Genomic DNA, 17,693 nt, shown 5'->3' on the forward strand with positions numbered 1-17,693 from the left:
AGGTGAGAAACCTTGGAAGACAAGGGAACCAGTACCCTGTATTTCTGTGGAAAGTCCTGAGTGCAAGTTAGCCATGTCTGGGAAGAATGACTGGTGTGAGAAATCATCTTGAACAAATTCTGTACCTTGCAAGATTAAATTTTAGATTCATGTTTTAACTTAGTTACTTGAAAGTTACCCTTTCTAACTTTATTCCTTTACTTGACATCACTTAACCTATGTCCAATTTTTAATATATATTTTTTATTTTTACGGTAAACCAACTCAGTTCAGTGTTTATGGGGAAAGGTGAATGATTACCATGACACCTTACCACAGCAATTTTTTTCCCCACGTATTTGTTTGGGGTGTCTTGCCCAGGGCCGGTGGAAGGATGTTTCGCGCCGTAGGCAAAACTTCCACCTTGCGCCCTCCCTCATCCCCCCACCTTGAGACACCCCCCCGCCCCAGCTCACCCCTGCTCCTCCTCCACCCCAAGCACGCCGTGGCTGCTTCACTTCTCCTGCCTCCCAGGCTTGTGGCACCAATCCACTTAGGCGCCACAAGCCTGGGAGGCGGGAGAAGTGAAGCAGCCACAGTGTGCTCGAAGAGGAGGAAGGGAGGGGTGACCTGGGGCAGGGATTTCCCGTGTGCTCCCCCTTACTTGCTGCAGGCGGCGCACCCCTGCCGCAGCTCCCTCCGCCTAAATGCCAGCGGTGACTGGGGCGGCTGAAGATCCAGCTGCCTCAGTCACGGCCGAAGAAAATGCCGCTCCCCAAATCCTAGCACCCTATGGTTGCACCCGCCCTGGTCTTGCCTACATGTTAAGGATCTAGCTGACCACAACATTTAGGGTCAGGAAGGAATTTTCCCCTACCTCTTGCCTCGTATAGAGTAAAATATTGTTAGTTCCTGCCACCATGTGATAGCAACGTCTTTCTCCAATTAGTCTAGTTTTCCCACAATCATTTTGACACTTTCATTTGTACTATACTTACACAAAGACAGCCCAACACCCTCCATCCCGGACAGCTGCTCAGAGCATGCTGCCTACACAGTGAGGGGGAGACACCCCGACCTCCTGCTCACGCAGGCCATGTCTACATCTAAAATTTTGCAGCGCTGGTTGTTACAGCTGTATTAGTACAGCTGTATAGGGCCAGCGCTGCAGAGTGGCCACACTTACAGCAACCAGCGCTGCAAGTGGTGTTAGATGTGGCCACACTGCAGCGCTGTTGGGCGGCTTCAAGGGGTTTTGGGGAAGGCGAGAGCAAACCGGGGAAGGAGACCAGCTTCGCCGCGGTTTGCTCTCGCGTTCCGCGAACCACCCTGCAAACCGCAGGGAAGGAGACCTGCTTGCTCGGGGGTTCGGCGAACGCGAGAGCAAACCGGGGAAGGAGACCAGCTTCGCCGCGGTTTGCTCTCGCGTTCCGCGAACCACCCTGCAAACCGCAGGGAAGGAGACCTGCTTGCTCGGGGGTTCGGCGAACGCGAGAGCAAACCGGGGAAGGAGACCAGCTTCGCCGCGGTTTGCTCTCGCGTTCCGCGAACCACCCTGCAAACCGCAGGGAAGGAGACCTGCTTGCTCGGGGGTTCGGCGAACGCGAGAGCAAACCGGGGAAGGAGACCAGCTTCGCCGCGGTTTGCTCTCGCGTTCCCCGAACAAGCAGGTCTCCTTCCCTGCGGTTTGCAGGGTGGTTCGCGGAACGCGAGAGCAAACCGCGGCGAAGCTGGTCTCCTTTCCCGGTTTGCTCTCGCCTTCCCGGAACCACCCAGCAAACCTCAGGGAAGGAGACCTGCTTGCTCGGGGTTCCGGGAACGCGAGAGCAAGCCGGGGAAGGAGACCAGCTTGATTACCAGAGGCTTCCTCAGGTATGCTGGGATACCTGCTTATTCCACGGAGGTCAAGAAAAGCGCTGGTAAGTGACTATACTTGATCACCAGCGCTGGATCCTCTACACCCGAGACAAAACGGGAGTACGGCCAGCGCTGCAAACAGGGAGTTGCAGCGCTGGTGGTGCCCTGCAGATGTGTACACCTCCTAAGTTGCAGCGCTGTAACTCCCTCACCAGCGCTGCAACTTTCTGATGTAGACAAGCCCGCAGTCACCGTGTGGCCACCTCCCAGCCGTGCCACAGGATGCCCCACTCTTAGTTTAGACGCGCTCTGGGACAGCAGTGTCTAGCACGGGCAGGGACTACAACCCTTCCCACAATGCACAGCGCAAGGCTCGTTTCAATATCACTATGACGTACAGGGCTCACTCGCACGGGACTGCTGGGCACGCAGTGTCACGGCTGCGCCCCCGCCCCCAACACCTCCACAAACGCCCCCCATTCCCCCGCCCATCTCTTTCCCCGCCCCTGAACGTGCAGTTCTTCTTCGACCGCCTCCCCAGTTGCTACGGTAACTAACCCCCCCTTCCTCACTGTGTCATCAGATTCGGGCTCCGCCTCCTCCTGCCCCCCGAACGGTCAAGCGGTTCTCTCCAATCAGATTGTGGCTGAACGGAGGAGGCGGGCCCCGCTGGTTGCCTGGGTGACGGGTTGGTTGGTTTCACCGCCAGCCGAGGGGACAGTGGCGGTGCGGGCAGCGCGGGGGCTCGGGCTGCGGTCAGGTAGGAGCTGCGGCCGGTTGGGTGCCCGCTGGGAGGATCGGGGCTCGCGCTTGCCGCCGGCAGATGTGCGGTCCGGGGCTGGGGCTGGGTCGGCGGCGGCTCGGGGTGTCAGTGCCTGGCGGGGGTCTGTGTTTCACATCAGCCGCCTCTGAGCAGCCAGAACTGAGCGCTTCCTTCGCCTCCGCTGCCCGGCGCCGGGGGAAGGGTCTCTGACTGGCAGCCTGTCACAGTCACACACAGTATCAGCAATAAACTTTCTTTGGGGGACTTTGTGTTCCCCCCCGTGGGAGCTGCAGGGCGAGAGGGCGGCCGCGAGAAGTGTCCGGCTTCAGAGATACTTGCTGGGTTTGCAGAGAAAAGATGGGGGTTCGCTTCTTTACGGGTGAAATCCTGTCTCCCCGCTAGGCAATGGCAGAACTGGAAAAACTGCTGAATGAAAGTCACACACATTCACAAAGATAAACTTGAAAACAAGTCTGAGCCAAAATAAACTTTACAGACATAAAGGTGGAAGAATTGCCACACTGCATGGCACCAATAGTCTGCCTAGCCCATTATCTTGTCTTTGACTGTGGCCATTGCCAGAGGTTTGGAGTAGTGAACAGAACATGGCAATTTTGAAGAGAGCCACCTGTCTTCTTCTGGTTTCTGGCAGTCAGTGCTTCAGGGTCACCCTGAGCATAGGATTACAGCAACGAACTTCTTGGCTAATAGCCATAGATCAGGCCTGCACAACAAGTAAAGCTGCGAGGGCCACATTACTCCAAAGAAAAGAGCTGAGGGCCGAAACCCCCCGGCCCTGCGGAAACACCACCCTCCCGGCCTGCGGAAACACCCCGCTCCAGCACCGCCCAGCCCTGCAGAAACAAACCCTCCTTCCCCAGCGCAGCCCCACCAAAACAGCTGTGGGCGAAAAAGGAAGGTTGGGGGTGGTGAGGTGATGCTTGATTTTAAATCAACTAGGGACTCCCGGCTGAAGAGGTGGCTGGGAGTTGTTAGGGGCAAATTAAAGGGCCTGGAGCTCCTGCGGCTGGGGGAACCCGGAGCTTTGCGGGGCCGGGGCAGGGATTTAAAGGGCCCAGAGCTCCTGCCGCTGAGGGGAGCCCGAGCCTTTTAAATCCCAGCCCCAGCCCATCCGCTGGAACCACGGCCAAGAGTCAAAGGGCTCTGGGCTCCCTGCAGCCGCGGGGAGCCCTGAGCCCTTTAAATCTCAGCCACGGCCAGGAATCTCTGCGGGCAGCCCAGAGCCCTATGAATCCTGTCTGCAGCTGAGATTTAAAGAGCTCTGGGCTCCCCACCACTGCGGGCAGCTCAGAGCCTTTTGAATCTCGGCTGCGTCTGAGATTTAAAGAGCTCTGGGCTCCCCACCGCTGCGGGCAGCTCAGAGCCTTTTGAATCCCAGCTATGGCTGGGATTTAAAGGGCTTTGGGCTCCCCGCGGTTGCGGCAGCCCAGAGCCCTTTGATTCCCTGCTGCGGGCCGCACAGTGAGCTTCCGCAGGCTGCATGCGGCCCATGGGCCGCATGTTGTGCAGGCTTGCCCTAGATAGACCTCTCTTCCATGAATTTATCTACAGGCAAGTCTCATCTTATGCTGGGGTTACGTTCCGCTGTCAGCGCATAAAGCGAAAATTGTGTATAGTCAAAATTACACTGAGTGTAATGGCAGGCGGAATCGCTTGCACTACAGGTACAGTATTAAAATTATTATTTTTCTCTTTTTTTTGTTTTTGCTGGCCACGCAAAGCTGAGTTCGCGCACTTTAAAGGCGTGTAAGATGAGACTTGCCTGTAGTTCTTTTTAAAACCCAGTTATACTTCTGGCCATCACAACATCCCATAGCAATGAGTTCCACAGGTTATTTATGCATTATATGAAAAATTAGTTTAAGGTGTAGGTGCACAATTGATTTATATAGTGGCATCATGTTCTCTGTCTTATTTTCTACTCCTTTCCTTGTTAGCCTTTTTTGATGGCTGCTGCGCATTGAGCCAAAGTTCTCAGAGAACTATCTGTGATGACTCCAAAGTCTCTTTCTTGAGTGGTTAGAGCTAATTTATAATCCATCCTTATATATATAGTTGGAGTATTTTTCCAAGGTGCATTACTTTGTGCTGGTCAGTGTTGAATATCATCTGCTATTTTGTTGCCCAGTCACCCAGTTTGAGATCCCTTTCATAGACTCATAGAACTGGAAGGGACCTCGAGACACTCAAGGCAGGACTAAGTATTATGTAGACCATCACTGACAGGTGTTTGTCCAACCTGTTCTTAAAAATCCCAAATGATGGAGATTCCACAACCTCTCTAGTCAATTTATTCCAGTCCAACGTAAATCGTCCTTGCTGCAATTTAAGCCCATTGCTTCTTGTCCTATGCTCAGGAGGTTAAGAAGAACTATTCCCCCCACTTCGTAACAGCCTTTTAAGTACTTGAAAACTGTTATCATGTCCCCTCTCAGTCTTCTCTTCTCCAGACAACTGTCCCAATTTTTTCAATCTTCCCTCATAGGTCATGTTTTCTAGACCTTTCATCATTTTTGTTGCTCTTCTCTGGACTTTTTCCAATTTGTCCATATCTTTCCTGAAATGTGGCGCCCAGAATTGAGTACAATGCTCCAGTTGAGGCCTAATCAGCGCAGAGTAGAGCGGAAGAATTACTACTTATGTCTTGCTTACAATACTCCTGCTAATACATCCCAGAATGATGTTTGCTTTTTTTGCAACAGTGTTACACTGTTGACTCATATTTAGCTTGTGATCCACTACGATCCCCAGATCCCTTTCCGCAGTACTCCTTCCTAGGCAGTCATTTTGTATGTAACTGTTCTCAGTCAGCTCTGGACTTAACAATCTTGAGTAATTTTGTATCATCTGCAAAAATTTCCACTTTGCTATTCACTCTGTGACAGGTTCCCCCTAGGGTGCCACCTGAAACTGAGGTACCATGAGCCCTCTGGCCCACCAGCCTGGGCTCCCTCTCACACTGTACTGCTGTGACAAGCTGCAAAGCCCACGAGCCTGCACTTTCGCGGGCATTCATATAGGTAGGGACACACCCAGCTGTAGTTACATGCAGGCTCTCTAATCACCAGCTTCCCAGCCTGGGACCCCAGAGCAGTACTGTCCTGCTCTGGTCAAATCTGGCCAGTATATAGGCTTAATACCCGGTCTACCTCTCCCTCCGTGTGAGGAGAACAAGACACACTTGTGGTAGTCAAGCAGAGATTTTCCCCAGGCACTCCCGTCAAAGATCACTGGTTTAGATTAAAACAAAAACAAGTGTATTAACGACAAAAAGGTAGATTTTAAGTGATTATAAGGGATAGCAAACAGATCAAAGCATATTACCTAGCATATAAACAAAAAACAAAAACTAAGCTTAATATATACTATATAGATTGGATATGAATTAGCAGATTGTCACTCTACGAGATGATGCAAGCAGGCTGCAGATTCTTAAGAGGCAGGTTGCACTTGCTTTACATCTTGGAATCCCTGGGTGTTTTATACACAGGCTAGAAATCCATTTAGCCTGAGTCCAGCACTTCCCCCAGTTCAGTCTTTGTTCTTTAGATGTTTCCAGGAGTCTTCTTGGGTGAGGAGTGAAGAACCGCAGATGATGTCACTCCCTGCCTTATATAGCTTTTGCATACAGCAGGAACCCTTTGTTCCAAAGCTTGGTTCCCAGACCAGTCTGTGCAAAAATACTGACATTGCAAGATGGAGTCCACCATCATGTGGCCTGGTCACATGTCCTTGAAGAGTCATAGCAGCCATCACTCACAGGCTGCCTGTAGTGTTTTCAGGAAGGCTCACCAGGTGGGAGATAAGCTTCTCGGAAGACCTATTGTTCTTTCTAATGGCCTATTACACTGAACAGGGCCTTTACAAACAGCTATTTAGACTGAAAGCATCTTGTGTAGTGGGAGTTACCCAGGTGAAACCACATTTGAAATACAGATACATAGTCTATATTCATAACTTCAGATACAAAAATGATACATGCATACAAATTGGGAAATCATATTTAGCAAATCATAACTTTTCCAATGACATTTCACATGACTTATCTTGTACAAAATGCATCATAATTATGTCATAACCATATTATAATATTACGGTGACAAATATGGGTTGCAGTGTCACATACTCCCTTATCCAAATAATTAATATGTTGAACAAACACAGGTCCCAATATTGATTCCACTGTTTACGTCTCTTCATGAAAACTGACCATTTATTCCTATACTTTATTTCCTATCTTTTAACCAGTGACTGATCCATGTGAGGAGCTTTCCTGTTATCCTATGACTACTTAGTATCCTTAAGAGCTTTTGGTTAGGAACCTTGTCAAAGGCTTTCTGGGAATCCCAAATATACTGCATCACCCTTATCCACATACTTGTTGATACTCCCAAACAATTCTAATACTTTGTTAAGGCAAATAACGTATCAAAAGAACTTCTGTTGGGGAAATAAATTCCCCCTGGCATCTCAGAGAGGCTGTTTTAGACAGTGATGATCCAATGATAACTTTGTAAATTTTAGAAAGATTTCTAAATGTAGGCTGTAAAATCAAAAAGTGTAAGTGAGCTGTCTACTCAGTTTAACACAGGTAGTAAAACTCAGATTTTAAAGGGACTATTACAATAACTTTATAGACCTCCTGCATGGCACAGGCCATAGAAATTCATCTGGTAATTTCTGCATCATACCCAAAATAACTTCCGGTTGAACAAAAGTATCTTTTGGAAATGCAAGTATCAGAGGGGTAGCTGTGTTAGTCTGGATCTGTAAAAGCAGCAAAGAGTCCTGTGGCACTTATAGACTAACAGACATTTTGGAGCATGAGCTTTCGTGGGTGAATACCCACTTCGTCAGATGCATGTAGTGGAAATTTCCAGGGGCAGGTATATATATGCAAGCTAGAGATAACGAGGTTAGTTCAATCAGGGAGGATGAGGCCCTGTTCTAGCAGTTGAGATGTGAAAAACAAAGGAGGAGAAACTGGTTTTGTAGTTGGCAAGCCATTCACAGTCTTTGTTTAATCCTGAGCTGATGGTGTCAAATTTGCAGATGAACTGAAGCTCAGCAGTTTCTCTTTGAAGTCTGGTCCTGAAGTTTTTTTGCTGCAGGATGGCCACTCCTAATATCTGATTTGGCCGATGTACATAGCAGAGGGGCATTGCTGGCATAAAGTGCCAGAGGATTCTTTGCTGCTTTTGGAAATGCAGTGTTTTTTGTAGCCATGTCAGTCCTGGGACATTAGAGAGACAAGGTGAGAGAGGTAATATCTTTTATTGAACCAACTTCTATTAGTGAGAGAGACAAGCTTTTGAGCTTACACAGAGTCCTCCTTTAGGCCTGGGAAACTTATTCAGAGAATCACATCTAAATATAAGGTGGAATAGATTGCTTAGTGCAAGTAGTTAACACATATTTCAAGGGACCATTCATGGTGAAGTGGCTCATTAACACCCTTCCAGTCGTGGGGGGAAAGAAAAAGGGGGTTGTTAGTGGGTTATAGATTGTTATAATATGCTACAAATCCGGTGTCTCTATTCAGTCCATGATTTTTTAGTGTCTGGCAAAGTTAGGAGTTTAGGCTTCCAGTTCATCTTTTGAAAGTGTTGTGCAGGTTTCCTTTGAATATGCTGACTGATAGATCAAATATAAAGTGATCTCTGTGTTTTTTTGTCTTCTCATTTTCCTATCTGAGTTCATTCAAGTGCATAGTGATTGGTTTCACCCACATACTTATTATTGGGGCATTTAGTGTATTGGATGAGGTACACCATGTGTTGCGATAGGCATATGTAGGACCCATGGATCTTGAAAGGTGTGTTGATCATTGTAGTAATGGAGATATGTCTGCAAGTTTTGCATCTGTTCTTCTAGCAGGGTCTGTTGCTGCTTTGAGTTGATGTGTCATGGTATGTAGGAGTATGCTTCTGACGATGAGCTTGGAGAGGTTGGGAGATAGTTTGAAGGCCAGAAGAGGGGGTTCAGAAAAGACTTCTTTATGGATGAGGCCCCCATCAAGTATGGGTTGAAGTTGTTTGATGGTACCCAGTATGGGTTCCAGTATTGAGTGATAGGTGACAACTAGGAGTGGTTGGAGGGGGTGTTATTTCTGTATTGAAGCAAGTTCACTTGGGGTATTTGGGTGGATGCAATCTGCTTCTCTGGTGGAGTGTCCTTGTTTGGTGAAGGTGGTTTTGAGCACGTATCCTGGACTTTTTCCTCTGAGCAAATCCTGTGATATGTCTGTAGTGCCTGGCCGTAGATGCTAAATTTTATGATGTATTTGGGGAAATTACTGGATCTATGAAGGTAGGTGTGGTGATCTGCGAGTGTCTTGTATATTGTCTGTTGGGTTCCATTGTTGAAGCTGGTTGTGGTATCCAGGAAGTTGATGCTAGCATGGGAGTGTTCGACAGAGAATTTAGTGGACAGGTGGTGGTTGAAATTGTGGTGAAAATCTGTGAGGGAATTTAAGTCACCTGTCTAGAGGATGAAAATAGCATTGATGTAGCTCAGGTAGATCCTTGGTTCTGTGGTGTGCTTGTCTAGAAATTCTTCAAGATGGCCCATGAAGAGGTTGGCATACTGCGGAGTCATCCCAGTACCCACGGCAGTTCCCATGGTTTGGGCAAAGTGTTTGTTGTTGAATGTAAAATTATTATGGGTAAGGATGCAGTGGATGAGTTTGGAGTGGATATCTGAGACTTGTCCATTGTCTTGTAAATATTGAGGCAGGCAGCTATGCCACCATTGTGAGGAATGTTGGTGTATAGGAAAATGACATCCAAGGTGACAGAGGAGCTGGCCTGTTGCATGGTTTGAGGATTGTTTCTACGAGTCCAGATGTCTTATGAAAAGACATCCAGTTTTGATATTAAGATTGAATGCAGTGATAGAGAATGAACAATTACTGTTTGCACCACATCCCTGCATGAAATTCTTCTCACTGTTAAACATCTGCACCTCATTTCTAGTTTGAATTTGTCTCATTTTGACTTCCAGCCATTGGCTCTTGTTTACACCTTTGTCGGGTAGACTGAAAACCCTCTATTTAAAAGCAATCTTCTCCAAGACTAGGTACATGGATTGTAATCAAGTGTTCTCTTAATTTATTTGATAAGCTAAATAATTTGAGTTTGTCTATCACTGTAAGACAGACCTTTCAGTCCTCATAACTCAGATTTAAAATTGCAAAAAGTCAAGAAGTGCAAAAGCAGTCATAACTCAGCTGCTGTTTACTTATGCAGAATAACTATTCCTATTTGTTTCAGCATGATGTATTATTCTTTATTTTAAATTGTGTACTCTAAAATGTATACTTTACAAAAATTAAATTCACTAATTTGCACATTTTATATTTGTATTGCAGTAGTGACCAAAGGCTCCACTCAGGATCACAGTCTGCTTGTGCTACTTGCTGTACAAACACACAGGGAGCCATGGTACCTTGAAGAATTTACCATTTAAACAGACAAGACATAAACCTAGTAATAGAGGTGATATAAGCAAAATGTCAAAGGTACATGTCAGTTTTTTTTTTAAACTATTTTCCCCTCAGTACCATCTCCCTCCTCTTTTGCCTTTCCTCCTGCATCCTTCTGTTTCAGTTTCTGGACCATGTTGATCCGATGGGCCACATCCTAACCCCAAAGTAGGTGTTCAGAAGGAATGTGGCTAAAGTGAGCTTCACTCCGGCAAACTATGGCTGATGTAACAACTCCACTATTATAAGCTGGCATAAGTTAGACAGTCCCTGATATTTGCCAGTAGCTGTGCTGTGCCCCAGCATTAGGAAGAGGGCAGAGGTGGTGTACACAACCACCTTTTTTCCCCCATTTGGGTTCTGTACTAAAACACTCCTTGTCTGGACCAAAGGATCAGGGCCAATGTATCCTCCTTCACCTTTCCCTATCTGAGATTCAGGCTAAGTGTAGGGAAAATGGGGAAAAATGCTTGTGAGCTGGTGCCTCTGGTTCAGTTACTGAAAATGTCTACAGACATCAGACCTCCTCCTGCATTTTCTGATGGCTGCTCCAGCAGTCTTCTATATTGTGCAGGGAATAGAGTGGAAAGGCTTTTACCTCCACTCCGTGGGGCTGGCTTTCAACGTCAGAAGCCAGTGCAGCTGCTCCTTTTTTCCAGTCCAAACTATATAGTATTACTATTGCATTAACACTTTTTCATTTAGTGATATTTGTGGAGAAAAGGGAATTGATTAACTGTATGTTTCCTTGCTTTTGCACTTGGACAATATTTAATGTGGAATTCCAGAAGGTATTTCTGCTTTTTAAACAAAAGAGAATTTTAAATTGGTACATGTTACATACCTCTTTGACAAGCAAACTGCAGCATGTATGAGAATCAGTAACTCAGGGTTCTACGTTTCTATTAAGCAAGTTTTTCTGTTTAAAAGAGGTACATTCTAAGGACTGAGCCACAAAATAAAATAATTCTGTTTATTGCAGTGGGGAGGGGAAACAAAAGGAGTTATGAAAACATATATATAGTAAACAGCTCAAGATACTTGGTCCAGCCAAGGAGTGTTTTAGTACAGAACCCAAATGGGGGAAAAAAGGTGGTTGTGTACACCACCTCTGCCCTCTTCCTAATGCTGGGGCACAGCACAGCTACTGGCACATATCAGGGACTGTCTAACTTATGCCAAAATTAGCAAGGCTGAGATTTATCCTTCTCTAGATAAAGACTGAATATGCGATTTTTATGCAAGAGATTAAACAGGGTTTGACTGATAAGAGTTATACTTCTGTGCTAGAGGGTTTCAGGTGTGCTGACGTTTCTCAACTCAGTTGAGAACACAGAATTTAGCAAAACAAAATAGCTAATAAAGTCTTGGTTTTAGTTTTAAAAAAATGTTTAATGCACAATTTGAAAGATGAGTGGGAAGTGGCTAGCTTGGCACTGCATACAAATATTTTTGTGCAATAGAGAAGAGTACATTGCTTTGCCATCTGAAATGTACCAGATTTTATAGTATTATATATTTTCTTTGAGAAACAAGGTGGGTAAGAGTTTTTTCATTGGACCAGCTTTTGCCAGTGAGAGAGAGAAGCTTTTGAGCTTACACAGAGCCCTTCTTCTGTTCTCTTCATGTGTGTAAGCTCGTAAGCTTGTCTCTCACCAATAGAAGTTGGTCCAATAAAAGATATTACCTCACCCTCTTTTTCTCTCTAATATTGTGGGACCAACATGACTACAACACCACTGCATATTTTCTTTTTGAAATATTCATATTTACATATAGGAAGGATAGTACCAGTGTAGAGCCTATTTTATTGTTATTACTAAAATGTATAGAGTAGTATCATGTGACACTGATCCAGGTACAACTTCCATTCCCATTGTGGAAATGTAAAGGCAACATTCTTCTATAGTATTTCTACTATTTGCATGTTATTTCTGAAAACCATATCCTACTGTTGATTTTTGCACAAAATGTCAACTGACTATTGGGAGTTCTGCACATAAATCTGTTTCAAGATATGATCTAAAGTGTAATAAAAAACAGTACTTGAATATAAAAAGTCTGAGGATACCTCTAATTGTATTCTATTTAAGTCCCTGCTGGAATTGCAGGATGATTGTCAAAAAATTGCAGCTGAGTTGTGGTAATGAAGTACATTATTACTTTTCTGCGATTTTCCACTGTCGGCTTCCTGGGGCTGAAGAGCAGGGGATTCCGCTGTTGTCCCTCTGGTGCCGGTGGGGGATGGGAAGGGTGGGCATATTAGTGGTGGTGGTCCCTAGTTAAATATCAAGGATAAATTGGGCCATTTTTCTTTAGTTTGCTAGTAAAGAATACTGCCAGTGCCACATTCTTACTTTACAAACCTCATCTCCCAGCAAAATCTTTCCTTGTAGTAAAGTGCAATTTATATAATGAAGTGAAATCCCTTCTAAAAATGCTTCCATAATACAGGTAGAATCTGAGGAGGAGGTGGGAGCAGAGAAGCTCAGTCACAAAAGTCTGGTACCCACAACACTTGCTGTATGTGCCCAGTTTTCAAGAGACCAACTCCCCCTTTTTAAAAAAAATAACCACAACCAAACAAATGTTTATTAGCGTGAGCTAAGGATTAGATGTGACTTTATTACTTCCTCAGATGGTGTGTGGCTGGAAAGAAAAGTTATGTACAAACAAATCCGTGGTCATCTGCTTGCCGAGTGCTGTAGAAAGCAACTAAGAAACAAAGAGAAATACTGAAAAGTCTATTCTCCCTGAAATTTTTTCATAGGAAAAAGCAAAAGCTATGTTATTTGTTTTGTGTGTCCCCATCACTATAGTATTGGAGCACTTCCCAAATATTTACAAGTAGGAATTGCAATAATCTTTTTCTACCTTCCCAACCTATAGGAGAAATAACTTGACTAGTTTCTATGGTTTTTGTTTATCCGTTTGTGGGAAAACATTATTGAAAAAAGGCTCCATACAAGAAAATTTTGCAATTGGTTCTGGAAGAGATACCTGGGGTTATATATAATTTTTTTTTGAAGAAATGTATTCCATACTCTGTCTAGCCCATGTGAAAATTTGGTATTCTGCACTCATAAGTCTCCCACTATTGGTTGACAGTGAATTGTTCTGGTGGAGCATAGCTGTGGTGGGAGATGATGATCATAGAGGGAGAGAGGATCTTTCAGGTTGCTGTGGCCAATCCCATGGACAGATTTTAGTATCAGGGCAGAAAATTTGTCGTAACTCTGGAGGTCGTGAATGCATGAATCACTGTGTCCAGTTTAGAGTTTCATGGGATTAGAGCACTTTCTACTAGTGAATAGCAGACGATTTTTGGCACCATGGTTGTTTGAGCATCCAGTAGCATTGAAGAGTTTTAAAGGACCCCTTAAAGATGCTGAAGACTGCATTCAAATTCTGAGAAGAGATGCCTTCTGTAGTTTGGGATGTTACATGGGAAGCAGGTTCTTCAAGGATCTTCTGTCTTCCTAACAGGATCGCCCGAATCTTGCAGTAAGAAATCTGGGAGATGGTACACTTTATTTTTGTATAAAGGAGATGTAAAGCTGGATATAATCTATATACTTTTGGTACTTCAGTCCATCTTGTCTCATCAGCTCTCCCAACAATTTGATAAAGATGTTGAACAACATGGGGGAGAAGATTGAGCCTTGTGGGACACTATCTATGAGTGTTTTGTAGCTGAAGATAGTATTTAAAGTTATTTTTTCCTATTTATTTATTTTTACTTTCTTTAGGTATTTGCAAGATATGCTGCTCTCTAGGGGCTCATTCCTGTTCCCAGTTAATGAAGTGGGAATAGTAGCAGGCCACATACTCATCTGAACGTTATCTTCTTAAATCAGTGTCAGATACTGGTTTCATTCTCCTTCAAGAAAGACCGAGATATAGTATTATACTGAAGATGTGCTTTTAGTGTTTCTTCTTTATCTTTATATGTCATACATATAATGTACTTTGAACACTGTTGATAAGAACACTGTGGATTGGCTTGACCAGATTGCATATACCAAATAAATATATGTCATACATACAGAACACAGTAGTTCTTTCTAGGGTTAACCACACAAGATAACATATTTAAACATAGCACCTAGTGTAGACAAAGATAGTTATGTGGTGCTTAAAAAAAGCATTAACTAAAGCATGTTAATTTTGCACACAGGGATTTGTACCAATTTAACTAAATCTGTTTTTAAAATATACTTTTTGTTAAAATGGTACAATTTATGATAGGAAAAAGTCATAGACAACCCCTGTATAGACAGCACAACATAATGTATGCAACATGATGAACTTACTGAGACAAACGTATCTTTGTGGACTACAGTGGATCAGTGCTCATTCTACAGAAACCAGGACAGTCCAGCATTCAGTTGTATACAGAGGAGGTGGTTATTTAAACAGCCCCAAGCTAGGACCAGCATTTCAGATCTAGTATACACTAAATGAATAATTTTGCTCCATGTATAATATGTAGTCTTGTATATAATGGCTTTAACTATTTTATAATTATTACACTTTCCTGATTCTTAAATATTCTGTATATCCATAATGGGGTCAGCACCCACCTCTCATGGTTGATGGTTTCTTCGGTGGGTTTTCAGTGACTCAGCCCTCCATCCAAGTCTCACACGCTGTCTGTACATGGAACAGAACAAATCCCTTCTAGGGTAGACAGTCTTTACCTTCTCCCAGCCCTCATATGTGGCTTCCTCCTTGGAGACACTGTCTACCTGCAGCCTTCTCTGGGCTCAGTCCTTACTCAGTCCCAGCAGCCATCCAGGAGCACCTTCTGAGTTTGCATGGTCCCTGCCCACACTGAGCTGTCTGTGGTCTTGCTGCTCTTTCAGTCAGCCAGGAACACAATCCTCTCCCAGTTCCAGACAGCAACTGACTGACTCTGTCTCTGCTGCTCCTTTTTATATGAGCCTCCTGGCCCCGATTTGCTGCTTCCCCTGTAGCCACTCTAAGCTGCTTGGAGGATCTCTCTTTTGCTGCTCTCTGGGCTTGGGTGTGGCAGGACCCTGAGACCTTTAGCAGAGGGCTTCTGGGCCTAGTCTAGCTGTCCCTACTTCCAGAGAGTCATGAGGAGCCAGGTAGGGAGTCTGGGAGCCCCGCCCACTGACCCCCCAGCACCAGCAGGAGTCCCAAGCTGCCCTACCCCCAAGATTTAGTCAGGGGTATATAGTACAAGTCATGGACAGGTCATGGGCTGTGAAATGTTGTTTACCACACATGACCTGTCCATGACTTTTACTAAAAATACCTGTGACTAAAATGTAGCCTTACTTATGGTTAAATTAATGTCTGGTGGTATCCTGTGTAAACAATAATATGAATAATCTTCCAGCACAGCCAATAAGTTACACTTGGGCAAATTCATTGATGGCAGTGGTGTTGGATAGGTGTTGCTGAGGGCTTAATCAGAAGACAGTGGGTTGCCTCAAATGTAATTAAAGGTCAGGATGGCCTATGGAACCTTTAAAACAGCTTATGAAGGTGCAAGAAAGAAAGAAACAAGTTGACTCTGAGTCCTGTTTGGGTGGGCACAGTTGGCAGTTAGGAAAAAATGTTGAACTGTAAACTGAGTGCATTTGATCTGTAATTATTGAGAAAATTACATGGAACTCTATGACGCCATTATCACAGAGTTGCTTTTCAGAATAGAGTTTCACTTTAAATGATGATTTTAAGGTTATGTATCTGTTTAATCCAATATTATGTGCAATAATACTACATTCTAGGAATTGTACACATCTATCTTCTAGACTTTTGCAATTGTTGGAATTTATCATGGGTGTATACGTTCTAATTTTAATGCATTCAAAACAACTTTCTGTGTTATTTTTTTCATTATCCTGCTTTTTAAATATTAACATTCTCTTAGCACAATATTATGAGTAAAGAAGGATCACAGATGTTTTTTAAGGTAGAAAAGGCTTTTTTAACCCTTAAAGCAATGTCAGAATTTATGAATGAATTTTGTTACATTCTTCATTAAGAAACAGTTAATCTCTAATTTGCAACTGTTAATTTCAAAATTCGATACCAATTAGCAGGGATTGAAGCATAAACATATGCTTTCTAGATTAAGAAAGATGGATAAGATCTAATATAAGCTACAGACTTTGCTCAAAGTAGTTTGCTCACCAATCATTCTGGCAACTTGACTGACCAAACCTGCTGGCCAGGACCCAAGACACAGAGCAAGAAGTGCTTGGGTCTTTTGTCTCCTCAGGTGTAGGCAAAAGATGGAATCTCTCTGTGTGGCTTATATTTCCAAAGGAATTTTTTTGTCTTAAAATTCAGAAAGACCTCCTAGGGATTCAGTCTCCTGTGTCTCTCTGGGGTACAGGAGCCATGTTAATTCTCTGTCTCTTGCGTATAGGCTCAGGATAACTCCTGTTGGTTTAGCTTGATAGCTTTGTTTATGGCTAATATATAAATTGAGGTAAATCCACATTCCTTTGTGTAAAACAGACCTGTTTATCACTTTACTAGGCTAGGCTGTTTTTTGTTTTAAACATGTTCTGGTAACATTATACAAAGGGAATTATTAACTTCATATATAAGGTTAACATGTGCATTTTATGATGATATTAAAAACCAGCATATTATTAGCTTTCATGTGATACCTCACAAAGCATATTTTGTACAAATATTGCAGAAGTGTGTATCTTGTAAATACAGGAGTGGATAGGGTCACAGCTTTGATTGGGCATATTTTAAAATACTATTTAACTGGGTTGAAATAGAATCAAACAAGATGAGGCTCATTCTGAACTCTCGCCAATTTTTCACTGGTATAAATACATTGAATTTATTGGTGGTATTTCTAACTCTCAGAAGTAGAAAGCTGGATTGAGTCCTGTGTCATTAAATTACAGGCACTACACATCATGTTGGAATTATTTTAAGAAACTAAATAGCTAATTTTATCTAGAGAAATTAATTATTTTGCTTCATTTTTCTAAAACAGAGACAGTAGCAGTAGATATCTTTGACAAATTATAAAGTTTATAATAATCAATGAATAACAGATTTAGCAACATAAGTAATCATCCAATAATAAATGATCTAATACTCTCTCTTTTATCTTTCTTCCAAAAATACCAGCCCAACTTTTCCAAAAGCATGAGGATAATAGATGGATTTTCTAGTGTGTCCAAAGTCAACATGGCTATTTTGGATCAAGGAGTGAGGGTGAATTCCAGAGAGCAGGGGCCTACCAGAAAACATTCTATTGACAGGTCCTGCTTTCATATACAAAGCAGCTCCAACTTGAAATGCCTTTGTGTATCCAAGTGTTACTGTGTCACATCGAGAGAGAGGCCATCTCTCAAGTATGTAGGTCCCATGCAATTTATGTCTTTATAGTTCAAAATCAACTGTAAATTTAACTGCATACAGAAAACAATAGGCAACTGATGAAGATCATGGAGCATTTGTATAATGTGCTTGTGATGAAAATTTATAGTATATAGGAATTGAGTAGATCACAATAATCTTTATCAGTTTCAGTTTCCACACTAATTTAAGGTGTGGGTCTATGTACTGTGCAGTGCAGCAATCTAA

General features: G+C 43.6%; 1 protein-coding gene across 1 annotated transcript in view; it reads left to right on the top strand.

The window, feature by feature from the left end:
- The first annotated feature begins 2,473 nt into the window (after window positions 1-2,473).
- Window positions 2,474-17,693, top strand: part of WDR17 (WD repeat domain 17) — a 95,165-nt gene continuing 79,945 nt past the window's right edge. The window contains exons 1-2 of the mRNA XM_050945308.1: window positions 2,474-2,596; window positions 9,990-10,139. Coding sequence (XP_050801265.1) covers window positions 10,131-10,139 — 9 coding nt within the window. The 5' untranslated portion in view covers window positions 2,474-2,596; window positions 9,990-10,130. The remainder of the gene's footprint in view (window positions 2,597-9,989; window positions 10,140-17,693) is intronic.

This window comes from Gopherus flavomarginatus, chromosome 3, assembly GCF_025201925.1.
Source record: "Gopherus flavomarginatus isolate rGopFla2 chromosome 3, rGopFla2.mat.asm, whole genome shotgun sequence".
In the NCBI taxonomy this organism is placed as follows: Eukaryota; Metazoa; Chordata; order Testudines; family Testudinidae; genus Gopherus; species Gopherus flavomarginatus.